Genomic DNA, 26822 nt, shown 5'->3' with positions numbered 1-26822 from the left:
AAATTTTAATTGAGGCCATGTGTACATGTATGTTTTATTTAAAAAAATAGGAAATGTTTACCAAAAACGTTATTAAAACTGTATTCTGTATAACTGACATTTTTTACAGCTACTGCTCAGAGAAGGTTTTCTTGTAAGCTGAATCAGGCTCTGAAAGTAGTAATACTGGTATTTTTAGAAGATAATTTTAAATCCTAAAATTTGTCTTAGTTATTTTCTGCCATCTGTAGATCCATTTACGTACTTCAGTGAGAATTAGGTTTGAACTAAAATTTGGTTACTTGCATTAGTCAATTTCTACTGAATCATTAGGAGAAATTTCGCTGCATGTATTTTAGAAATACCACTTAAAAGTATATTTTACTCTCTTCTAAGACTTCTAAATCTACAAAATTTTTTTTTTCCTTCGCAGCTATCTGCATCATATTGGTGCATTTACTGATAAAATATCGACTTCATTTTTTACCAGAGAGTGTGGCTGTTGTTTCTTTAGGTGAGTAACCATGACATTTTTATACTGAATTTGTGTTAATTCAGGGACTCTCAGTAGTCTGTACTTGAAATAATGCTCTGTTGTGTGTTAACCATCACTAGAAAGATGCAGGAAACTGGATGCAGTGAAGAAAACAACCAATTCATAGAATTAAATTCATGGAAGAAATCAAGAGATGAGCAAGCCTCTGGCCCAGTAAAATGACACATATAGGCACTATAGGGATGCCACTACCTAAGTACCTTGGCAGCTTCCTCTATTTTTGCATCTGCACTGTAGGACAAGATACTGCAGCACTCCCTGGCAGCGAGACTCTGGCCTTCCCTTTGAAGTGCTACATGTATTTGTATGAGTTTCAGTAGAATTATGTCTGTATATGTGACTTTAATCTATCTGGGGACTGAAATTGTATCCTGAAAACTTGCCTGGACTGCCAGATACTTAACTATCCCTGTAGTACCATGATGAGCTCTTCCCGTGACTTGAGCTATAAGAATGCCACCCTTAATGAAGATCAAGTGCTTAGTTAATTTGAATTAAATTTGGAGTATTCCTAAGCCTGTAGTTTTATGTCAGGATAATTTGATTTATTTGTATGCTGTTGCTCCTGATTTATAAATGTGTAAATGAGGAGGAAATCAGGCCAAATACATTTATTATTTTCTGTACATACTACCTAACATAATATGTAAAGAACCTGGTCTAACTAATCCCAGCAGCAGTTTTTCAGCTGTCTCTGTAACTTGTTTACAAGAATCTGTGATATTTTTGCTTCCATTACTAGTGACACTTTCACTGACAGCCAGTCTAAAAATACAACAAAAAGAGAAAGATGCTTAGCTGTAATTCTAACGTAGTGTGGAGGAGTGTAATACTTGTTGAGCAGGTAGATTTTTTGTCTTTCTCCTGGGCTTTGCCTACTGTACTCCCTGGTACTTTCTTCTCTCATATTTCTTAACTGTATTTTCACACAGTTTCTCAGTGGGAGGAGATGAGCTTTCTGGTGCTTGTCAGTACCTTATGCTTTCTGGAAAGCAGGAATCTTCTTGCATCTTGGGTGCTAGATTGAGAAGATCTTAGAGCTGTTACTTAGCAGAAAGAAAAACGTATTTTCCTGCAGGCGTGACTCCCTGAATTTTTAGATAACTCTATTTGATGCAGACCACATCACGTTACTAGTATAGTAGAAGGTACTGAAGCTTAAAGAGACATTCACTTGCAAGGCCCTATTTGAGTTTCAATATTTCTGTGCAGCTGAAAAACAAGTAGACCTATGTTGTGGTTTAACCCCAGCCAGCAACTAAGCACCACCCAGCTGCTCGCTCACTCTGCCCTGCGAGGGATGTAGGAGAGAATCAGAAGAGTAAGAGGGAGAAAACTCGTGAGTTGAGATACTGTTTTAATAGGTAAAGCAAAAGCCTCGCATGCAAGTAAAGCAAAACAAGGAATTCATTCCCTACTTCCCATCGGCAGGCAGGTGTTCAGCCATCTCCAGGAAAGCAGGGCTCCATCCTGCGTAACAGTTACTTGGGAAGACAAACACCATCACTCTGAACATCCCCCCTTTCCTTCTTCTTCCCCCAGCTTTATATGCTGAGCATGATGTCATATGGTATGGGACAGCCCTTTGGTGAGTTGGGGTCAGCTGTCCCGGCCGTGTCCCCTCCCAACTTCTTGTGCACCCCCAGCCTGCTCGCTGGTGGGGTGGGGTGGGAGGCAGAGGCGGCCTTGACTCTGTGTAAGCACTGCTCAGTAGTAACGAAAACATCCCTGTGTTATCAACACAGTTTCCAGCACAAATGCAAAACATAGCCCCATACTAGCTACTATGAAGAAAATGAACTCTATCCCAGCCAAAACCAGCACAAACTGTAAGAAATCTGTCATAGTGCTGGTATGGATTTCCTGGGTATTGCACGCACACCTCATCTTTATAGGAACAGCATCCGTCAGACTTTGTGCGTTTATGCTTCTGTCTATCATAGAATGACATAGAGAGATCAGAGCTGCTGCAGCTCATCCTGGCTTACTTTGTTATCCCCATAGAAACCGTGCAGTGTTTGATTCACTATTGACACACTTCTCTTTCCTTCCCTTCTTACATTATTCCTGTGGACAGGTGACATATCTTGTATAGTATATCTTCCAGTGTCTTGAAAGGCTCCAAAAGGACATTACTGTGCCTTCAGTATCCTTCCTCTTTGTACACAAAAATCCAGGTGAAAGGTGTTAATTACCACCAGGTTAGTTACCATTGTTATTAAATAGCTAATCTGAACTTAAGCATAATCCCCAATTTAACATGCAGCAGTATATTGATTGCCATTGCTGGCATGGTTTTGGATTTTCTTTACTATCATTGCTTATATTCTGCCCCAAGCCGGCTACTGGGCAGTGCTGAGCTGAGGTGTTAGACAAGCTTGTGTCACTGCTCCTGCTGAGCTTTGCAGAGAGCAGCAGAGGTACAGGCACTCTTCTTTTTCTGTTTCTTGTTCTGGGCGTCTCAGCAGCAGGACAAGGATTTTAGCTGTGCTGGTATGTTCTGTCCTCCTGTCAGTCCTAACAAAAGCTTGTTCATGAAACTGCTAAGTTTTTGCGCTGGGGCTGTCACTGCTACTCAAGGTGGGTAAGAAGGAGCGGCAGTGCCTCTCTTGTGTTTTCATAGAGGGTATGTAGGAAACTTTCACAGTTTGGTTTTCAGTGTGAACCACAGCATCGCTGTAGTGTATCTCATCTCCCAAACCAGATGAGATGATACCAGTAAATGCAATTCCACGAAGTCAAGAGAGTGTTATACCCAGTAGCAACCCAGCTAACAGATGTCCTGTGTCACTTAAGCCTTATTTATTTAGTTTATTGACTCAGTCATATTTAAACTACTGTCAGCTCTGTTGACAGGACGTGGCATCTGTAATAATCATTGGAATTGCCAGCTAATTGCTGGTCAGTGAACCTCTGTTACCGGTAATGATCTACACAGCTGTAAGAGCACAGCTTGAGTTTCAAGTATCCAGTTTTGCTAGCAGTGCCAAAAGTGAGGCATGTCCTATTTTGACTTGTAAATTAAGCAAATGTTCTCAGGCAGTTATTGGAAGGCTAATAATAATGGCAGCAGAGAAGATAAGTATGATTTTCACAACTGTTTTTCCTCCTATTGTCTCAGCTGCTGCTATACAGTTTCTAGGGCATGTTACTCTCCTGGTGGACAGGGCAGAAGTGAATTCTCTAAGGCTGGATTTTGATCTTCGTCCTTAAAAGTTACTGGAATTTTGTTGGTAAAAGTAGTTGCCAGAAAAGTTTTTCTCTTTGATTTGTTACTGTTTTAAGATGTTCTCAGGAAAAATAAAGTTTGGTTATAATAAGAAAATTCCTATAACATTTTCAAAAGAATGAGGCTTAGATTAATTCTTACAGACTTAGCTTTCCAATTAGCGCCTTGACAAAACCGATCTACCTGATTTAACAGATGGAAGCAGCTGAACAAAAACTGCTTTCATTAATCTAGTAATAAAAGAAGAGTAGTTTGTAAAGATGTCTGGGACAGGTTTTGAAAACCAGCGTCAAAGTTTGATTCTGCTGCTATTAAACCCTCTGGGTGATGCATTATTTTGTGCAGCTCTCTTTCATGACTTTGCTTAGCATAATCTTAGTTTAGTAGTACTGTTGTGTGTAATATGCAGCTAGAAGTAACTTGTGCTATATGAAGGTCTAAGTTGTATGATTCAGGTTCCTCCTTTTCCCTGAACCTCTGCTGTTGCCTTTACATTTGTATTGTAGTTCATTTAACTTTTGATACCACGAAAGGGCCTCGTCTGTCCGTGACACTGTTGTGAGGCTCAGTTTGTGGTTAGCGTTTCCTCTAAAAAAGAGATTGAGACTGGCCTTTTACTTAAGCCTCTTGAGCTCTTAGGAGTGCCCAGCTTGTAGCCCACAGGCCATGGTTGGCCTGCTCACAGGGGTCCAATTTCACAAAGTTGCGCTGGAGCCCTTCCACGTCAGCAGAAGTGCGTTAAGGGATTCTCTTTTCTTTTAAATCCCCTCTAAACATAGTTTTATTTGAGGGCTCTCAATACTAATTCATAAAATACCGGAAGTTTGTTCAGGAAGTACACGTCCTGAAGTCTGTGCCTTCAGATGTATAGGCTCTGGTTGTCGTGGTGTGCTTTTTCCCCATATAAATTTCTTGTTAAGCGATACAAGTACTGCCTGTGCCAGTTGAAGACGATGCTGCTCTGCAAAAATTAGAAATGTTCTAGTCCTTGGCTTCTGCCACAGCTTCCATCTCAGAATGGAAAGCCTGACTGTTAGTACTGAGACCTGTGTTTATATGGCATGTGAGTGGCTGTATCTGCATTCTGTCCTCCTTCAAAGAACAGCAGACCTTTGATGTTCCTTCATTAATGTTTTGCTCTTCCTTTCCATAGAAACCATTTCATGGAACAATTATTTCTATCCTCTGGGACCAATGCCTTCACATATTTTTGTATGAAAGAAGGCTTAAGCCTCATGGCTTTGTGTGTATGACACATCCATCAGGAGTAATCCACATGATGCTATTTGTAAGACTCTTTTGATAGCTACAGCATGAGAGAATAAAAACACATGAGTTACAGGAAAGCATATTTTAAGCTTCTCAGCCACTTCTTACCTTTTATTCAGTGTATTTCAATTCTACATCCCAATGTTTGACTATGAAGTCTCCATTCTCTAAGTAATAAAACACAACTATGCAGAAACATAGATGTGGAATCTGACTAAAGGCAAATTCCTCATAACTCCTTGAAAGCAATTAATGACAGGTCATGAATTATCTTCATGAATTCCGGAAGAAATCTTGTTAGTCTGGAGTTTTCTGTCTTATCTGTTTGAAGATATATAGGAGGAGACCACTATAACCTTTAACCATTGAGTTTGCAGCACCTTTGATAAAATTCTTTTATACTCAAATTAGTATTTCTACATGACTTAAAAGATGTGTAATTCATTTGGGAAATAGTTCTGACAGTGTCTCCACCCTGATCAGTATTTGTTGCCTACCTCATTGCCAGTAAGTGCTATGATTTCATTGAGACAAAATTCACTTCTGTGGAGAAGACGCATTTCACTTGAGCTGTGTTAACCCTGCAAATAGCACTGAAGTGACATGAAGGCTTTGTGCTACCACACAGATATCTAACTCATAACTTCCTGGTTCTTTAGCAAGAAAGGTGGGAGTTTATTTGAATGCAGCTCAGATGAGAAGTGTTTTTGAGTAGTTAAACCTGTTACCTTTATGAACCAATGAACACAGCAGTCTCAGTGTGCGTGTTCAGTATTTGGATATCCCAAGTGACAATCTTTTGTGTAGGGAAGCTATGTAATTAGGTAACTTATTGGAAACTGTCGTATGTTGGACCCAAAACCGCTTTGTGTTTTTGTGATTTAGGAATGAAAGACTTGCTGCTTCATGTCTTGCCTTGTTTTTACCTTTAAAACTTTGTTGACTGAGAGTCGATAAACAGTTAATGGAACCAGCAATGTGTTTTGTGAATATTTCAGAATGTTATCTCATTCTCTCCTAGGTATCCTTATGGGAGCTTTTATAAAAATCATAGAGGCTCAAAAGCTGGCCAACTGGAAGGTATATTCAAAGCAATTGATTTTTAATTGTAGAACAATCCTTAAATGTTTAAAATAAGACTTTGTTTGTAATATTAGTTTCTTTAGATGTAATCTCCAAAAATGTATGTACATTATACTTGATGCCAAAGTTTGGGGTTTTTTTAATAATAATACAAGCAGTTTGAGGTCCTGATCCTGCTGAACATTTTCTACACAATATTTTTTTCCCTGAGTAATCCTTTTTACGATACCAAATCTGCTCCTATTAGATATACGGTAGAAGAAGGTACTGGGCATCTTTGGAATCAGTTACAGTAAAAAATACAGCAATTCAGTTATTTGTCTTGTATACTTTTTGACTGTATTTAGTCTTCTTCCTCCTTTTGGATTTAATTTTGTAGGTGTTTTCATAGAAAAAAAAGTGTTTTGATAGGTTGTAAAGTCACATGTTTCACCTGAAGATGTTAACTTAGATTTCACAGAGGTAAAAAGGAGCACTTCTTCAGAATAGCTGTGCTAAAAGTCATGTTATTTACTTATTTTTGTTTACTTATACTTAAAACTGCAACAAATTGTGGTGCTAAGAACAGACAGTCCACAAAGCAATCCATTCAGCATGGCATGTTTCTTGGGTACTCCGTTGCTTCTCATGGAAAGACTGCCAAAACCAATGTGCCTGCAGCAGCAGCAGCATTTTTCACGCTGGCTGAGACCATGGAAACATGACTTGAGCTTTATTTCCAGCAGAAAATACAGGCAAAGCTTCTGTGCAGAAGGTTGTCCTTGTCCTGGTGCCCGGAGCTTTACGAACTTAGATATTAGGAAGAAAATGTTAACAGTGATGGCAACCAAACATAGGAACACGTGACCAGATGGGAATCTCCATCCACAAAGATACTCAAAACTTGGCTGGATAAAGCCTTGAGCAGCTGAAGTTCCTCTGAGTTGGCCCTGCTTTAAGCAGGGGCTTGGATCAGACACCTCCAGAGGTCCCCTCCAGCTTGCATTAGCTTGTGATGCTGTGCGGGCTTATCTGTGCACGTGTGGAGTTACAGAGGCTTCCCCAGAGAGGGAGAATCCTGGCAGAAGTATCTCCAGGAGGTGAAGTCTACAGTGAAGCAAGGATTTTGCCTCCTACAGTTTATCCACATCATCAAAGCAATGAACTCTTCACTAGTCCTGCTTTAATTTAAAATCTTGCAGTATTTAAATTGTGATTTTGTTTCATAGGATCAAACAGTTTATTAGGATTAGATCAGTGAACTGATTGAAATCACAGTGATTTGAATCTCCAGTTTTAAACAGGATTTATATTAGCAAGCTGAAAATCTTGGTCTGAGTAGTGAATTTTAATCCTAGCTTGCAGCTTAATATTTCTTGGCAGTTATTTCCCTAAAGGAAGATTTTTTTTTTTTCCTCCTTAGTTGAAATACATTAAAATGCATAGATTTTCAATCAGATGTAGCTTTTTAATTATGTATTATACTTCTTTTTTTTTGTCAGCCAACTACACTAATTCTGCGTACATTCATTTAAGGAATTACATAGTTCGAGTCATGTTGTGATATTTCATTTTTACATATTTACTTATTAGAAACAGTGGGTAGTGCATTAGCTAGTGGTTTTTCATTCCTGATTTGTGTCAACTGGATTTGACTTAAAGTTGAAAGTCAGTTAAACAGCCACAAAATCAGCATTTTAAAATAACTTATTAGTTAAATAAAATAACTTGAAGATGATCAGTAGGTAGGAAGAAAAAAGAAAGCTTAAAGTATGCTCTGGTTTGAGCACTGATTCCATGAACACAGGAAATACTGATCATAGCTAGTGAATTACGTAGTTTATTTCTGGTAAGCATTGGTCAAATCTTGGGAGGCACTGGGGATGCTGCAGCTGGTTGCTCAGGTTATCAGCTAAGGTATGGGGTCAGAGAAATCACATTATTATTTACTTATTTAAGTTACTTTCACTGTATTAAAGCTTAGGTTTTAACATAGGCTGTCATAATTTCAGATGTGAAATGTTGTAATCAAGAATTATTATCTGCTTTATAAAATGGTTTTAAATGGTTCTAAATGTTGTAAAATTTGCTACAGAATTTTTGTTTATCTGATACGGAAAAAAATAGAATATTTAACTGCAGGCTATATCCGTGTACAAAGCAAATCTTGGATCATGTCCCTGCCCTAAGAACTTTGTAATGCAATTTCTTGCAATCATGACTTACTAAGTCTTCAGTGGACCTCGTACTTGCTGGTAATTCTTGACAGCTCGCATGGCTGATAATTACAGTCCTCAGGTTTTACTATCCTGGTCTCTGCTTCAATGCAGCACAAATGCAGTTCTTCCTTTTCATTATTTCTCGCCTCCTTGTCCAGCTCTGCTTTCAGGGGCTTTTAAACAGTGTGATTAATCAGGTATGTGGGTTTTTTGTTCTAACGCAGTTACTGTATTGACAGAAACTAGTAGTGTTAGCCCTCGACGCACGGAATTGTGCATGCAGAATAATGGACTAGAGCATTTCAGTATAAAGGATGAGTTTTGTTTTCTAAGTCCCCCAAATCCTTTAAGATGATTATCGCTGGTACAGACAGGAATGAGATTTTAAAGAGATGAGTACTTCTTTTTTGAAAGCTGGTGTTTTAACAGAACAGTCAATCAGCTGTTTAACATGGATTTAAACAAATTAATCATTATTTCCAAAGGCGACACGTTCTGCTGTATTCACAACTGGGGGGACCAGGAGGGAGCCTGGTGGGTAAAGAGAGAGAGGCACGTTCAGCCATGATTAATTTGCCTTCTGTGCTTAGTCTGCCAGCAGAAAAAAATCAGTGTCAGTTTGGGGGTACAACTCCATAAAGCAGTGTTAGCCAGGTGGTGAGACAGGCGACAAAAGAGTAAGGTCACCAAAAAATAACATCTTACTTCACAGTAGGTTTAATTTATATCACTCTGATGGTAAAAAGGAACCATCAGAATAGTACTGTTAAATTACAGGCATAAATTACATTTGCCAAGAAGAATCAAGCCTCAGACTCTTAACAGCGGTACATATCTTGAGCTTGTTCACTTGCAAGTGTACTAAGATGATGATCTGATTTCTTCTTGTCAGGTGATGAGTTTTCTAGTGAAACTGTACTTCATCACAGTTAACCTAGATTATATGCAAACCAGTGGCCAAGAGGTCACCATGCATTGACAGTCCTGACAGATTTTGAGACTGTGAGATCAAACAGGAATACTTTTTGTGGAAACAGAAGTACTTTTCCTTTGCCATAAATAACCTGTTTTCTCTGCAGCTTATTGGGAGACAGTAATTTAAAATAAGTAAGGCCTAGATTTCTATCACTGAATAAAAAAAAATAAAAATGATAGAAGTAGCAGCCCTGGAGTAGTTTACTATTCTTCAGTCTTTTATTTTGTGATAAGAAGGGAGAAAGATTAATGCCATTTTCATTTTCCAACATTTTTTTTTTTAAATCATTTCCCTTTTGGAAGATTTGCTGTTAATTCAATAATTATGATATCCTTGAAATTATACTTCATTTTTGTTTTGCAGGAAGAAGAAATGTTTCGTCCAAATATGTTTTTTCTGCTTTTGCTTCCTCCTATTATATTTGAATCTGGATACTCATTGCACAAGGTTAGCCCCTGCCAGGCACTCATTTTACATGTTGAGGTTTTGTTTGGAACACATTCTGCTTTTAGTTCATGAAGTTTAGAATAATTGCGTTGGATTCCAACATATTAATCATTGGGGAACTCAGAATGCAGAATTTAAGCCTCTTCAACCCAGAATGCAGGGAATGTAGCTTGGTACTGTTAACTGAATGTTGGCAAAGTGTTAGGTACTGCGCAGAGGTTGTTTTTCTTGGCTGGAGAGGTTTCTTACCTCATCAGAGCTGCACAAGAGCTGATGTGAAGGAGGCAAAATGGGAAGGAGTGGGATCAGAAGTGGGAAAGGTGGGGTCACTCCATAGCTAAAGAAGAGGAAAATGTTTACAAGGGTTTTCACCCTTTGCCTGGGAGCCTGTGTTTCCATGGGCATTTCTCACAGCACTTGTCCTGGCTGAAGTGGTTCTGGTCCTCCCTGTGTGCTGCCTTTCTGCTTGAGCTGTGCTGCAGGAGAGGGAGGGAGCAGTGGGCAATAGTAATATCCTGAATTGGTACCAGCACTGAGGATTTTTTCATATAAAATCACAACCTAAGAAATGGACTAGCAACTGGGAAGTTTACAAGCCTTTTTCAACATGTCCTGTCTGCAACAGATGGATTAATTTACAGTTCTGTCAGGTGGGGAATATGTCAAAGTGCTGGTGAATATCCAGCTGCTCATCTGAGGATTGGTTTGTTGTTGGGGTACCAGGCTGCCATGCTGTCCAGGGTGTCAGGATTTGCTGTTGTCCTCAGGAGAACAGGCTCTTTAGGGAGATGGTGTGGAGGTATGCCCTGGGGTACCTGGAACCAGACAGACTAACAAAGCTTTATTATCGGAAGCCCAGTTGTGAATCAGAATCTCATTTAGATGCAAATCCAAACATGGGTTTTCCCTCAGATAATTTTCACTAATTTACTTACTTTATTATTGTGTTTCAGGGTAATTTTTTTCAGAACATCGGTTCCATCACTCTGTTTTCTGTATTTGGCACTGCAATATCAGCTTTCATTGTAGGTGGAGGAATTTATTTCCTGGGCCAGGTGAGAATAACTGCTTTGAAGCACTTAAGTTTATCCAGCTTGCTCTTTGAAAGTCCATTTTTCAAGAGCAGACAAACAGTGAAAGTGAATTCTTGGGTCACGAAGTCCAGTTCTCTGCTATCGCAGAGGGAATGTTACACAACCCCTTCCACAGATACAGCATGCTCTGTGTTAAAAGCAATTAAGACTTGAGTTTTACTTTTTTTGACTTACTCAATCTTCCTATCGGAAGGCTGTGCCAAAACCCGTATTCTCTAGAGCCACCTTCTAATTTCCACTATTAAACTTGTTTGTTCTTCTGTCAATATTTTTTTTCGCTTCTCTGCTTTGGTGTTTCCCCATTGATTAGATATAGACATAATTATATTTTCTCTCAGACTTCATTTTGTTAGGCAAACAATCCATACTTTCCTCTTTGCCTCTCAGATTTCCATTCCTTTGAATACCTTAGTTACTTTACTCGCATGTATCTGTTCCAGTTTCATCTGGTCTTCCCTGATTTTGGGTGACCAGAATTGTAGCAGTAGATCACTGTTGGAGGGCAGTGTTAGACTGGGTAACATCACTACTGTGATTTTTTTCATGATAACGAACTTAGGATTTGATGAATAGTTTCATTTTTAAAAACAGCAGAAAAACACAGTTGATTGTGATTTTTTTTTTTTTTTTTTTTTTTATGTTTTACCTATTCTTTCAGGCTGATGTAATTTATAAACTCAACATGACAGACAGGTAAGCTCTTGGCAAAATGGTGTAGTATATGAAATGAAGCATTCTTGAAGATAACTGTATATGGGAAATGCACTGTAGTTGGCCAGCTCTTCTGGTTATTGTTTAGATTGCTTAGATTCAACATGGTGTATGAAACTAATAAATAGATCACATTCTTCTAAACCCTATTTATGACACCCTTATTTCCAAATAGTATTCTGTGCTCAGTGATTTTTCTAGACAGGAAAGATAGTGGTTTTTTAGCCAACCTTTAAAGTTAAAATATGTAAACTTTGATTAGTTGGTATTATTAATATGTATGATAAGGGCACAACTTCCTTGTCCAAATCTTCTCTTAAAAGACACAATGAGTTTTTCAGTGTCAATAATGTAGATTTTTCAATAACTTCACAAAGGACCTAATCAGTTTTTTAGGAGTACACCACCCTACCATTATATAAAGTTTGTTCCTGGTTTATTTGGGATTTCTTTCTTTGTTTGTTTATTGTATAGCCAATGCAGCAGTTTTCTGTTAAAATCCATAAATAGATTGCATGGCAAGCAAGAAACATAACAAGTAAAACATGCATGAACAGCAAAAATCTTGCTTACTTGGTTCCAGTGTTTGACTTTACACAGCTGAGCAGTCCCATTGCCCCTGTATTGTCTATCTTTGGATTCCAAAGTAATGAAGTTTTAGCAGTTCCCTTTAAATGTTCCTCTCTAGTACTCCTGAACGGGTAACACTATGCATGTGTGCTACAGGGTTTGGGCTGTGTCTGTAAAGTTGTTTGGTTTCCCATTCCTCTGATGTTTTCTTATTTAGTTGGAGTAAGACATTGACACTGTTGTTGAGAGCTGGGAGATAGGTATTTCTCCAACATCTCTTCCAGCTGGACAACAACTTCTCTCTTTGGTATATCAGTAAATGAAAAACAAAAACTTCCCTTTTGTCACTTCAAGTTCTTATGAATGGGAGTAGAGAGTGTAACTTTTCACTATGTAGAAACTGTAACACGTAACGTCTTTGTTACTAGTTGTTCGTGTAAGTTTACTATGTACATATTTTTCTTTCATCTAGTTTTCTTTTTTGTTTTGTGTCCTCCCAGTTTTGCATTCGGCTCTTTAATATCTGCAGTTGACCCTGTGGCTACTATTGCCATTTTCAATGCCCTCAATGTGGATCCTGTACTTAACATGTTGGTTTTTGGAGAAAGCATTCTCAATGATGCAGTCTCTATTGTCTTGACCAAGTAAGTGCATTTGAACTACACGTGTTTATGGAAACAGCAACCAAGTTATTTTCTGTTAATTAGTTATTCAGATCTACAGCAATTCTTCTGCCTCCATTTGGAACAAATCATGTATTTCTGGTGTAAAGCTGAATTTTGTATGATCCTTCTTTGTTAAAAGCAATCCATAACATAAACTGCACAGGTAGAAGACAGTAAATGGTTGTCTTATTACCACTACCTCAGTACCTCCTCTCATGGACCCGAGATAATTGATTGCATTCTAAGTCCATACGTTTACCAGCTCTCTTTCCATCTGAGGGTCCTGACAACAGAAAACCAACACGTGTCCTTTCAGGCTTGCACAAAAATATTTACCTTGCCAAACACGCAGCTGTGTCTCCTGTATCGTTGGCTTATACCCAGAGTCACACTTCAGTTGGGAGTGTGAGGGGGATACATCAACATCCATGCAGTAGTTTTATATTTACGTTGAGGCTATCACAGGGAAAAAGAACATCCAACATCCTTATCCTTTGTCCATGATAATTCTTTGGGGCTGAGAGAATTAAAAAAAATACAGATAAATCTTCATGTTATTGCTGAAGTCAATAGATGTGACTCTGAATGTATAGAAGGAGCAGATATACTAAGAAGGTGCTGAAGTTAGTAAGTTTTCTTTGAACTAATTGCTTTTAATACAGTCGTGGTTCTTTTATGGAAGACCATGAAGGCTAACAGCAGTCAAAAGGAACACTAGTTAGAATCCATGTCGTCTTTGCATAGAATTCGATGAAATACATTCCTGAAATTCAAAGAGATTTCTCCCCTTTCCTCCTAAGAGCTTCTTTGTTTTTCTTAAGTGACCTTCTTGTCTTTCATTCACACCTAAATATTTGATGAGAGGTCTTCCTGTTCATTTGTTCTTCTCCGAAGATCATGTGATCCGTCTCTTTTCTTTTTCATGCCCTGAGTTTTTACCGCTGCAAAATGTGTTTTCTTTTCCTTTTCAAAGTTGGAAAATTGTTTTGCAATACTGGGCATTATCATAGCCTATTTACGCCATTCTGGGGATTCTTCTGAAGAGCAATGCTGGATTTCCAGATTTTTAGCAGAATTAGGTTTCCCTTTGGGGATTACACTAAGACTTGATTTAACATCTTTTGACATTCCTCTTGTTATATATATCACAGTAAAAGCCTTTTAAGAGTGGTAGCAACAAAGAAATGGAAATCTTTTTTGTTGTTGTTCTCAAAAGATGCTTGGTATTTTTGGATCCAGGCTTAGAATTTATAACCGTTTCTTTTTATTTATTTTTTCGTTATATCTAGCACAGCAGAAGGTTTGACAAGAGAAAATATGTCAGATGTAAGCGGATGGCAAACCTTCCTACAGGCACTGGGATACTTTCTTAAGATGTTCTTTGGCTCTGCAGCGCTTGGCACACTTACTGGTCTTATTTCTGCATTAATATCCTTTTTTAATTTTGGTGATACACATGTATAACTTGGTGAACTTCAGCATTCTAATAGTATTTTTCTTTCCCATCTCCTCCAGCATTTCTTAGGGGAAATTTCTTATTAGACGTTATTTTGTTGGCTGAGGATTTTCTCATGCTTATTTTGTTTTTATATTAGCATGCATAGGTGTGTGTTAAAAAGTTTCATCAATTTTTTATGAACATAATTAAGGTCTGAAATGCTGTAAGTAGCTTATATTATGTGCATTGGAGTGTTATAAAATATGGTAATTCCATTTCAGTACTGATCCATTTTTACAAGCATATGGCTCCTTTTTTACATGCATAAAACAGTTAATTAAAAAGAAGAAAAAAAAGCTGCTTTTCCTGAGGGCTTTTGAGTCAGACCAGCTCATTTGTCCCTATGTATCATATTCAGGCAGCTGATATACGGTTCTATTTGGATTTACGTTGAGTTATATTTTACCTCTTCCGCTTCCATGAATTGGTTGCTGAACAACCCAGAAGCTTCTCTGCTGAGATTAGGAAGGATGTTTGTTGTAAGTCAGACATCGTTGTTACTTTTCAGAGCTTGTTTAATGTTAACACTGACTTCACTGTAGGTAATCTTTTGTGCTAGGCTTGTAGAACAGTTATTAATGTCATCTGGGACATAGGGTTAGGCACTTTGTTTGTAAATAACAAGAACAGAGTGATTAAATATAGACCTATTTCCTCTCTTGGTTCATTAGCCTGATTCTATGAACTTTTAAATTATTCCATACATCACAACAAAAGAGGGAGACAGATGTTCAACACCTCTTTCACTGATACCTAAATGATATTAAGACAAAGAGGAAAGCAGCTTACCTGCCCTATTACAGTTATTTGTGCCTTAAAGTATTGGATTTACCCTATGCATGCAAAATTTCAGTGCAGCAAAGGACATCTCTTCTTGGTTGCCAGCAGATAAGTATAGTTGAAAGTTGTTGCTGGTTCATGACCCAGCAGAAATGTGAACATCCATGTCACAGGCATCTAATCCTCTGAATTTTAACAAAGATGGTAGGTGGAGTATTTTAAGCATTAAGGCAAGGATGTGATTGAAGGAATATTCCTCACTGTTAATATTACTGCAAATCTATCGTATCCATTTGAAAGTAACTAGAAGTCTAGTGCCTGAACAGAGGAGATTGCTTGCATGCTTAGTGTGGCAAATAACGATGTCTGAGGCAAAATTTACTCGTACTTGGCAGCTGTGCTGCAGAATCGTACGTGAGATGCAAAGCAGAACTTGCGGCCCTTGACAAATGTCCACGTTTATGACTACAAATGTGAAGTAAGTTTTAAATATCTTGAGTTTCAAAAGGACGTTATTTTTGTTAAAACATAAATGAGAGCTATTTTACTTTTAATTTGATGTTTCATAGCTCTCCCCTATTTTTAGAAAAGCCATTACTATTTAACAATCCTCTGCGGATTTTCTGCAATAGTTTTGGAGCAGAGATTTCAAAGACTGAACATGTAGGGAAATGGCCCTTCTAGATCCAAACAAACAATTTGGCATGTTGTTATCAGTATTGTATAGGTGCATCAGTAGGAGATCTTTTCTGTCTCTAGGTCTGTCTATTCTGGTAGACTTCTACCAGCAGTAGCTTCTATAACACTCCTTGTAAGAAATTATTAATCTTTCCATACTTGAGTCAAAGGCCAATGTGTAGACTTTATTGGGTATTTGATAGGTAACTACATTAAGCATAATCATTGCTTTGTAATGGAATGACACAGATTTAAATTTTTCTTTGAATTTTTTTTTATTTACTTTTTCCATAACGTTTTCATGTGTACGTGCTAAAGCACATTGATTTAAGGAAGACACCCTCCCTAGAGTTTGGGATGATGATTATCTTCGCTTACCTTCCTTATGGACTTGCAGAAGGTATCTCACTCTCAGGTGAGTAGCAAAATGAGCATGTGAAATTTTCTTTGATAAACTTAGGGAGCAGATATTATTTGTGTCTAAGAGGGCCCCTGGTTTTTTACACGTTTTCTCATTTAACCTGTGCTCTTACTTTTAACTTTGGCTTAGTTTAAAGAAGCACTTAATCTCTACTTCATGTTATAAAAGTATAGAAAAGATAATTGCAGTTTTCATAAGCATTAGTTAGCCAACATAAATATTAGTATTCTTCCCAGTTACCTCTGCCTAACACAGAACTAAAATTTCAGCTGCATGCTGTAGGTCTCACCTACCTCAGCTAACTCAGATAATGTCCAGCCTACTACCCTGTAGCTGTTTTTCTGCCTGTCCTTCAGTGCCATTGGGGAAATCAGCTGAGACCACTGAGTGTTGTATATATCTCTGAATACTTGGTAGAAGTTTTGCTGAAGGCCACGAGAAGAGGCTTACGGGTGAACTTCTTCCGTCATTCTGTAGAACCGGCTACAAAGACAGGGTCCAGTTCTGCTGGATGCCCAATGCTTCTGACCTTTGCTGATTTAAGTGGTTTTTTTTTTTAAGGCAATCAGCCTGTCTCATTTCTCAAAGGAAAGTGGGAAGGGATGCAGCAGTTAGTAATTCAAATAGCTAGGGAATCTGCTTGGGTTTCTTTCTTTTTTTCTTGGGTTGTTTTTTGTGTTTAAGTGCATTAGAAGATACATTTGCTCTCCAACTTGGACTATATAAGAATGTTACAAGTTTGTGAGGAGTAGCAGCAGGACTAGATTTCTTGTAAGTGAGCTGCAGGTATGAAATCAGACTTTCTGAAAACATACATGTGAGCTAATGTGAATATTTTGGAATGGAACTGTAGCAGTGTATATCAGCATACCTTCACTGATGTCAATGGAGTTGTATTTTTTTATATGTATGAAGATGTGACCTATAATCATGGTAGTTACACAATCAAGATGTATAATCCTAACGCAAACATTCCATTCTGCCCGCTTGCATCCAGAACTGCTCTGTATGTGTGCATAGGCCAACAGATAAGTAGGGGAATTAAATTACATGAAACCTGAGCAAGCAGTTTGATATGTTAAAATATTTATATTGCTGTAAAAACAAGTTTTGCCTTGTTAGAAGATTATTCTGGAGGGTCTCAGCAAGTGGCCTTTTCTATTTCTAATTTATATTGCTTATTAATATAAAATGATAATAAAATATTACAGAATTGCAGTGCCATTGCATTATATAACCAACACATCTGTACGTTGGTATCCAATGAAAACGAATTTACAGTAAGGTTCCTCGTTAGTTACTCTCAGGATGAAAGAGGTTCTTTGCCGTTTTATTTGTAAAGACAACCTCTCTAATTTGCTCAAGTGCCTTCAAGAATGACTTCTCGAGAAATAGAAACTTTGAATGACTTTAGTCAGGTCATCTCCGTGTTTCAAACAAAGGATTCTTTTGACTGTACCTCAGCTATTCTAATCCTTCCAGTTGTGTGCATCTGGGCCACTCCTGGGCACGTAGCTCCAGCCAAATACCTGCAGTCTTTTAAGCTTCCCTTGTTTTGGGCAAAGCAGGCATACTCCCACATGTCACCCTGGCCCCTCGAGATCTGCATTGCAATTGATTTCTTTGGGGTTATATTGTCAATTTTGGTCAGTTATTTCCTCACAAGGAGTACTGTAGTTGTTCTTCAAGTGGACTGCTAAATTTTTCCGCAATCCTAACCATCATCGCAGATGACATCCTTTGCAGGTGTAAGTCTATGCAGAAGCTGTGGAAATGCTTAAAACTTCCTTTAAGATACCCAGCTCCCTATGAACAGTGAACAACTGACAGCGTCTGTGATATGTCTTAGGCAGTTAGCAAAATAGGTTGAAATTCAGATTCTTCCCATAAATAACCAAGAGCTGGGAAGCAAGGTAGATGGGGAAAAAAATCCCTAACACAAATCAAAGATTTGTGAAATATAGTGAAACCTGAGGTAGCTGTTCTGGCCTGTGATATTGGTTGCTGTACCCCTGTCCAAGCTATGCATGTCATTAGGGCAACAGAACTCTGTAATGGAAAATTTGGTGGCTTTTCCCATAGCTGATAGCTGAGATTAATCTTTGTAGTAACTTATAGCAGATGGTTTAGTGACCCTTTCTGCTGGAGGCAAGGGACATTCTGCACAGTGGCATTCCTTGCAGGCCCTATGTATCAGGCTGTACCTTCCTTACGGTTGGACTCAATGATCTTAAAGGTCTTTTCCAACCTAAATGATTCTGTGATTCCTACAAAGGTAATTTTTGCCCTGAATTCTCAAGTCTCAATAGCTTTTCTGATTCTCAGATTGATAGAAAACTGGGGGGACACCTGTGTGTGCTATTCATTCTTAATCTTTTATGGTATTAGATGTGGTGCACCACACTACACATGGGAGTGGATTCACACCCATGCCCTGTTGGTCTCATTCTACTTCTGGTGGAGTGACTGGGCCTGGCTGATCAGCAGGTAGGAAAGAATGACACATTTTCTGGGAGAACTGAATCATACAGTTCTCTAGCCCCGCTATTCTCAAATTGTTTTTATTCTTCTTTTGATCTCGCCTCTCTACCTGTTACGAGAGCAAAAAGCAGGAAAACCACTCAAGAATTGGCTTTTTATTTCCCTCACTTTTATGGGAAAACGTCACATAACAAGGATTTATTCTAGCTTGCAAGTGACCTATACTACGCCGCCTAGTATTTAATATGACCAGTGGAATGAGTCCAGTATGAATAACAATGGTAACAGAAACCCCACTTATTGCCTCGTAAGCTTTTGTGTTAGGAAGGGCTATAAACGCAGATATATGCAGAGTGCAAGCTATTCTTGTGTTGACTGCCACATTTTTATCTACAGGTATCATGGCAATCCTCTTCTCTGGCATCGTGATGTCTCACTATACACACCATAACTTGTCCCCGGTTACGCAGATTTTAATGCAGCAGACACTGAGAACTGTCGCTTTCATGTGTGGTAGGTGCTACCTACTATTAATACCTAATATTAATAGTTTAAAATTTTATTTGCCTGAAATGGTGATACTGATGGGAGCAGCAGAGGTGTGAATTTTCTTCTAGCCATTTTTATGTCAGTGGTACATGTCTTTAAGAGAAGAATTCCTAATAGTGGAGGCTGGAAGGCAGTCAAAAGTCACCTTTCCTGCCATACTGGATAAAACATACAGTAAATCTCTCTCTCCCATCCTGCAGGCTCCTGCTAAGATTTCCCACAAGACTGATAACTGAATAGAGATCTCTGACTCCTGTAGTTCTCTGGTCTATTTTTAGTTTTAGGAGATGGATTTTTAGTGGTATTTTTTTAAACTGGTTTTGGATATAAAAAGCTGCTTGCAAAACCAACAGCTTCACAAATTGTGAAGAAGTTTTTGGAAGTAGTGATACAAGCAGATCAGAGTCCTGTAGCCTTTCCATTGCCTTTTACAAGCCAAACTTTCAAAGAAATGACATGCTTCTATATTACAAATATATCCCTGTTTTTTAGGGGATGGCATGAATGTGTTCCGTATTGTTTGCAGGAACATGCATTTGGAACATGGTCAGGGAGTGGCCTTGCTGCAAACTAAACTTAAGCACTGATTACCTGAGCACCAGTAGCTCATCAGGGTTTGGTCTTAATCTGTTACAAATGCTAAAAAAGCACGTATTCATTCAAGTCACTGTAAAGGAGTTATTTAAGATACTGTGCAATTTCACACGTTTGCAGCAGGTTTTGAACATGCAAATGTAAGTAGCCAGTACCCAAAGCGTGACCAAACAATGTCTTATGCTGCAGTAACTTGGGTATTGCTACTGTCTGTCCAAAACCGTCCTGTTTTTAACTGCCTTTATGATAAGGAACCTACCTTGCTACAACAGCAGTGAACTGGCGAAACATCTTGGCTCTGTGATTCTCTGATGGTAACGGGTTGGTGCTGTGGAAATAAAATGTTTGGATTACTGTAGTCATTGTGCAGTGGTGGTACTATTTCAGGTTTGCAAACGTCCCTTCTAGAGGTTATTAGAATATACAAGGGTTGTTAGATCATACAGTGCAGTATTTTATTGCAAAGACAGTAATGAACTGCTGCCATTTGTAAGAATCTAATGAATTGATTACTTTATAATAGTGTTCAACTTGCAATAGACGAGATTGTGCCTGACGTTTCAGCTTTATATAGAATCTGAATCAAAGCTACAGAAGTTGTTAGTAGTCGCTCCTGTAGCTTGTGTTCTGCAGCTTGTCCTGTATTCCTCAAGTAAAAAATTCCTCAGCCTTTAGAACAAGGTTTTGCTAGCTTTGTTCATACTCATTAGTAATTTACAGCTGAAAAAAGCCTACACACACAGACTAAGGTGCTGCCCACTGACAGCGAGAGTGGAAGAATCTGGCCTTTTGCATGATGGCATTTGTGCCTATTTTGTGCATTCAAAAGTCCGGAAATACTATGTTATGTACCATGTGTAGTAACTTATAATAGGAGTAGAAAAGGTTTTATAGAATTTTTATTTAAGATGTGATTTCTCTTTTTCAGAAACATGTGTTTTTGCATTTCTTGGCCTGTCAATTTTTAGTTTTCCTCACAAGTTTGAAATGTCCTTTGTCATCTGGTGCATAGTAGGTATTTACTTTCTTCCATACTTGTTTAGATGCGTTTTTGGTATTGGGGAGGGGGGAGACAGCTTACAGTTAAAGTATTTTAGAATAGTTATTATGTTTTATAGGTTTTTATGAAAATACTTTTACATTTTCATATATTGCACGAAGTTAACTCTCACTAATAGCATGAAATTATTATTCTTGTTCTCAGCACTTTGGTGTACAAATACATCAGTCTTCTCTAAGGAATTCCAGTTTGCTGTTATTTTGAAGCCCTTCTCTATAAGATCATTAAAAACAAGGAGAAGAACCTGGCTTGTTTTGACACTATTAGATCTATTAAAATAAAACAAATCTCAAAAGATGTTGAGATTATTATACATGCCACTTTATTGCAGAATATATTTTACCAGAAAACAGTCCCGAGTTTTTACGTATCTTTTAGCTTCATATGAACGATTTGTGTGAGTGGGCAGTTCGTAGAAGCTACAGCGCAAACCAGTATCAAACTCTGCTCCATTTCATCTCTCCAGGACTACAGCTTTTGAGTCTTTCACTCTCATATATTGTTGCAGTTTGTTTACATAAACCAATTTAGTCCGTACATCACTTCTTCACTCTGAGCTCCCCTTCTTCAGAGGAAATCCTTACTCAAACCTTCTCCAATTCATTCTTTGACTCCATTCTTAATTCTTTTTCTTTCATTCTGTATTTCGGTGTAACTTTATGTAGTGGCACTTTGAATTATGTTTCACATGGGGGTTACCTACATCTATTGCTATTAGAATTGTTTAATATAGACATGAAATAGACGTGTTCTATGAATAGACATACAGACACATTCTCTTTTGCAGAGTCAAAAGAGGGAAATGTGAATCCATTTCCAGTCGCGTACAGCAACGTATACTAGCGCATTTTAGTCCATGGTTCAAGGGAAGAATTGTTACCTACAATTTACAGATAGCGATATCAGCATGGGGAACTGCTCTCACTGCATTACACCCAACTTCCTCATCTAATATATATCTAAGGTGTGACACCTGCTTCTATGTAGCATTGCCCTCACAGGCATAATGCAAATTGTGTTACTTTGAGGTGATTCATAAAGGGAAACAGCACAGCCCTTCAAGGATCCTGCTGACTAATTCTAGGATATTTACCTTACCAAGTTCTGCTTGTGGTGGAGCTTAAAAGCAGTGCCATTCTGAAAACCTTTGCTTTTCTGAGTTAAAGTTTTTACTGTATTTGTTAATTGTCTGCCATTAAATCAATAGTAATTTTTTTTTCTCCCCCTCTCAAAATGTTGCTTCAATGTGTGGTATATTTTACAACCGTACCCAGGGAAGTGTTGAGGAACCAGATTACATGCTATTTGTTTGGCTTCTGGCCTTTTTCTCCGAGGAGCTGATCCATGGGGAGACAACAGAAATATCTTACTGCCTCTTAGCTGCTGCGCCAAGGGAATGATTAAAGGAGCTAAACTGACTGAACTGAGGAGAGCTTTTACCCAAAGTAATTCTTGGTCTCCCTGGAATGCCTCTTGGGTTTCATTTATTTATTATAAGTAAAGTAGTGTCTGGTCTCTGTCAGTGACAAGTCTGGTTTAATTTCAGTTAAGCAGACAAAATGTTTAAAAAGTTAAATTTCACATTGACCTATACTTAGAGATTTCTTTACGTTAGTTTAGCAGCACACCTACTTGCAAGACGTGGGAGCAAAAAGAGCGTATTCGCCTTACCCTGTACAACCCAGATGCAACTGGCACCTGTGTGAATGTAACACATCAAATGGTCTTTCGCTTTCATTTCTGTTTTTCAGGTACTTGTTCTGTTTGGTAGAGCAGTGAATATTTTCCCACTTTCCTACCTACTCAACTTTTTCCGTGATCACAAAATCACCCCCAAAATGATGTTTATCATGTGGTTTAGTGGTAAGTTAAAGCTCAAAGTATGAAGAACTGGAAAAAATGCTTTATCTTTTTCATTGCGTGGGCTGCTCTGGGAAGAACTGGTTTTTAGTCTGCGGAGCAAAACTCAACTGAACATTTGCACTATTCTCAAACCCAAGTGCAATAGATAGATATGTTCTCTTTCCCCTTTGTGCTAGAGGACTATGCAGTGGTGATCTCCACTAAAGGGATCTCTTCTGTAAAGAATCTTACTTTTCTTTCTAGGTCTAGCAACTTCACTGAACAACAGTATCTGAAGAGCTCAGATTCATTTTAGGGTGGTAACCAATTGACTGATAAATGGACATGGTATAGGATTGCAAAAATCTTTTAAAGATGGAGAATCCCTGTTGAGTTATCAGGGTGCTGAGGACCAATGTAGGTTGGTTCAGTCTTCATTGATTTATTGTTCTGTCTGATAAGGTTTACGTGGTGCAATTCCCTATGCCCTCAGCCTCCATTTGGGCTTGGAACCAATAGAGAAGCGGCAGCTCATTGGGACAACAACGATCATCATCGTGCTGTTCACGATTTTGCTGCTGGGAGGAGGAACCATGCCCCTCATCAGACTGATTGACATTGAGGACTCCAAAGCACGCAAGAGGAACAAGAAGGACATTAATCTTAGCAAGACAGAGAAGATGGTCTGTTTGGGTTTTTTATTCAGGGGATCGCTGATTTTTTTGGTTTTTTTTCATTTTTACATTTTCCAAGTCTAGTACATTATTTTTTACTAAAAAGTAAAATGAAAGCAATGGAAAAAGCCAAGGTGGTAGGAAAAAGCCAAGCAATATAATTTTAAAATATCCCAAAGACATAAACCTGTATGGATTTATTGTAAACACGTGGTTAGTGTTTACACAAAATAACTTTGGACCAAGGGAGGAGAAATAGTCTCTTAATCTAATTATAAATGAATCCGTACAAATTAAAGTAACCCCTGCAAAAGCATAAAGGAGATGATACAGGATTGAGTCATATACAGAGGGAAAGTAGCTAGTACAGTGAGAGTCATGAATTAATCATAAAAGGCAGATGGGAATTATTTCAAAAGTCATAGCAAAGGCCATGAGAAGGTGGTAACAACAGCACCCTTCTGACTGGGTTTTATTTTAAAGCAATTTCTGGCTAAGCAAGAGTACTGAAGAAAACTAAGAGCCAGTCTGAAACCTCCTGTGGAAAAGGCTGAAGTACATAAAGTATCCCAGAGCATGTGCCTGTTTTTCCCCAAACCATCGAACAGTACTTGCAGGGTAGGATCTGATGAACAGCTCCTCTTGGCGTGAGGTTTCAAAAAGTTTGCAGTCTTCAGAATTACCTTACTCTGTCCACGTAGGGAGGTGTGTAGAGGAAGAGCACAGGGGTAGGATGTGTTCTGATACAGGGCTTGTTCTCAGTCAGACAATGACATTAGTGTTGCTTGCTGGATAAAATCATTGTCCAGCTCACAAGAGAAAACCTGCGCACTAGAAATCTGTTCTCAGCAATAGTAACAATACAAAATATGGAACATTTGAGGTCCTTTACCTTTCAACATGAAAAGGGAAGCTAAGTGTCTCTAGGAATCAACAGCTGGACAGATTCACACAGCCGTAAGCCCTGGTAGGCTGGGGTGATAATTTCCATGTTATTCCAGCGTGGGAATTAGTTGTGAGAAGGGAGAGCACAGAGCAGAGGGCTGAAGCAAGCTGGCGGGGTGACTGCCACATTTCTCAGGTTATTCCAATATTTGTGATCTTTTGTAGGGAAATACCATAGAATCTGAACACTTATCAGAGCTCACAGAGGAGGAGTATGAAGCCCAGTACATAAAGCGCCAGGACCTCAAAGGGTTTATGTGGCTTGATGCCAAGTATTTGAATCCTTTCTTCACCAGAAGACTCACACAAGAAGTAAGTCTGTCTTGTTTTCTTGAAGAAAAGAAACTAGTAGAGTTGGTTGTCATTTCACTGTGCACCATTCAAGGCTCGTAGTGTAGCCATGCAACTTCAACACCAGAACAGTGAGCCGCATAAGTACATTACTTGTGCATATGTAGAGCAGCTGTAATGAAAAGCTGCACTGTAAAACTGCAGGTTGGATTAAATGAGCATCTCTCAGGGCTACCACAATTAAACTTTAAAAGGCGTATGGATTTATTGAACTCGCCTTTAATCTTGCAGAGTACCATGAGGAGTATCAGGAGTTTTTAAAGTGCTATCACACAAAGTTGCTGCCTTTCACTGGACATGGTCCTGTGAATTCTGGAGTTATGATTTTTCTGCAGAGTGCACTTTTTATCTTGGAAATATGCACCAGAATTGCAGCCTTTGCTTTTAAGATTTCTTCACAGGGAGACCAAGACTTTGAAGCTGTAAATGCAAAATGACACCAGACTGAACATGTAACTTAACACTGAGTGGCTCCAAGAGGTGTAAATACTATGCCATTTTCACTCCACGCCTCAGAAACCTGAGACTCCTTGGCTGTATAATTCACTGTTTTTCCAGTTTGCCATAGAATTAAGCATTTTTGCTGTGGAGTTGATCATTTTGTGTGAAGTGTGCACATTCCATTTTCCTAGCCTGCACAGAAGTACTATTTTTCCTCTTGTTTTGTACCTTTCTTTTCAAAAGAATGCTTTCAGCACTTTCCCACAAAAACTAAAGGCATTTTTTTCAAAACCAAAAAGGAATCGAGAAACCAGAGTAAGCATCTGATTCATAGTTGGTAGCCAAAAGCACAGGCTGACATCCAGATTGCAACCAAAGGCTAGAAAAATAAGTATGTGAATCAGCAGAGCAGGCCACAAGCTTCCCACTGTCCCTGGGAACCCAGAGAGCAGTGAGATTCAAAGCCAGGCCATCCAGACAGCAATAGGATTTTTGAAACCCACAGAGCAGGACTGTGTAGAAAACACAGGTAAAATACCTATCGTCAAAAATATCATCCATGGAAATAATTACTGATTGAACACTTGATAAGTATTTTCTTGTAGGAAACAGAATTGCTTTGCATGCTTAGAGACCAGGAGTGGATTATTTCCTAAGGAATATGTTAAACTAGTCTTTCTGTGTTGCTCTAACACACAAGTAGTATTGCAGCTAAGAAACTGTTCTGGTTTGCTTTTGCCTTAGGACTTGCATCACGGGCGCATACAGATGAAAACCCTCACAAACAAATGGTATGAAGAGGTACGACAAGGACCCTCAGGATCTGAAGATGATGAGCAAGAGCTGCTATAGCAGACCAGGGCAGGAGTGCAACGAGTTTATCATTAGAGCATTAAAAAAAAAGGGGATTTAAGTATCAAGAGTCTGCCTGCACAAAAGCTGGAAAGCTAAGAATGAACTTTCTGATTTCAGGCATGTCTTGTGCTACACATTTAGGTATAAAACCACAGATCTACTGTGCTTGATATTACTAGGCAGTGATGGAAACCCATAAGTGTCAGACACTGGACTGAATGAAGAACCTTTCGTTCAGATTTTACAGCACAGCAAATTTCATGCAGCCTATTGAAAAGCAGAAACATCTGCAGTGAAATGATGGCATTGTTTAATGGGGGGGTCTTCTTCCTCTCATGAAATCTGCTGTAAAGATATGCTGAAGTACAGAGCCATTGTATGACTCTGCAGAACAGAATGAATTGCACTTTACTTTTTTTTTAATATATATATATATTCATTCACAGCATGGAGAGTCTTGACAGTTTATCCTGTGAATTTGTTTCAGCACTAGTAAGGGAATCCGACTGGAATAAATCTATAATTTACAGGATTTGCACATTATGAATCCAGAGAAGATGCATACCTTGACAAAAAGCAGATATTGCACATACCAGGAAGCACCTCTGAAAACTGGTAGTTTTGTCCTTTAAGAAATTCTTGATTTCTATTTTATGGGGGGTTTGGGTTGGGTTTTTTTTGGGGGGGTGTTGTTTTTTTTTTTAATACTGAGGTACCTAATCCACAGTGCTGATTATAGCATGGTTTGGGGGAATGGAGGATTGTATGACACAGTACAGAACTGCATTTGAAATTCTAGTTTTAATGTGTTGGGGTTTTTTCTTTGGCTAAAGCCAGTTGCAGTTGGGTTTCTGTAACTGGCAGTTGCTCCTTGCT

The 26822-nt window shown here is 38.5% G+C and overlaps 1 protein-coding gene across 3 annotated transcripts in view; it reads left to right on the top strand.

Annotated features, from left to right (window-relative positions):
- Nucleotides 1–26557, top strand: part of SLC9A8 (solute carrier family 9 member A8) — a 31823-nt gene extending 5266 nt beyond the window's left edge. For 2 of the 3 annotated variants that reach the window (XM_082326074.1, XM_082326075.1), the window contains 14 exons: nt 413–493; nt 6055–6113; nt 9654–9737; nt 10691–10792; nt 11490–11524; nt 12613–12756; nt 14067–14205; nt 16043–16148; nt 19032–19148; nt 20707–20789; nt 22590–22701; nt 23143–23363; nt 24465–24611; nt 25836–26557. In XM_082326074.1, the coding sequence (XP_082182200.1) occupies nt 413–493; nt 6055–6113; nt 9654–9737; nt 10691–10792; nt 11490–11524; nt 12613–12756; nt 14067–14205; nt 16043–16148; nt 19032–19148; nt 20707–20789; nt 22590–22701; nt 23143–23363; nt 24465–24611; nt 25836–25943 (1538 nt within the window). In that variant the 3' untranslated portion in view covers nt 25944–26557. Of the gene's footprint in view, nt 1–412; nt 494–6054; nt 6114–8600; nt 9142–9653; nt 9738–10690; nt 10793–11489; nt 11525–12612; nt 12757–14066; nt 14206–16042; nt 16149–19031; nt 19149–20706; nt 20790–22589; nt 22702–23142; nt 23364–24464; nt 24612–25835 lie in introns of those variants that run through there. The other variant, XM_082326076.1, reaches the window with a different exon arrangement.
- The last annotated feature ends 265 nt before the right edge of the window (nt 26558–26822 follow it).

This window comes from Platalea leucorodia (assembly GCF_965183815.1).
Source record: "Platalea leucorodia genome assembly, chromosome: 13".
In the NCBI taxonomy this organism is placed as follows: domain Eukaryota; kingdom Metazoa; phylum Chordata; class Aves; order Pelecaniformes; family Threskiornithidae; genus Platalea; species Platalea leucorodia.
Note: the sequence above shows the minus strand (reverse complement) of the source record. Positions and strands in the feature narration are given on the sequence as shown.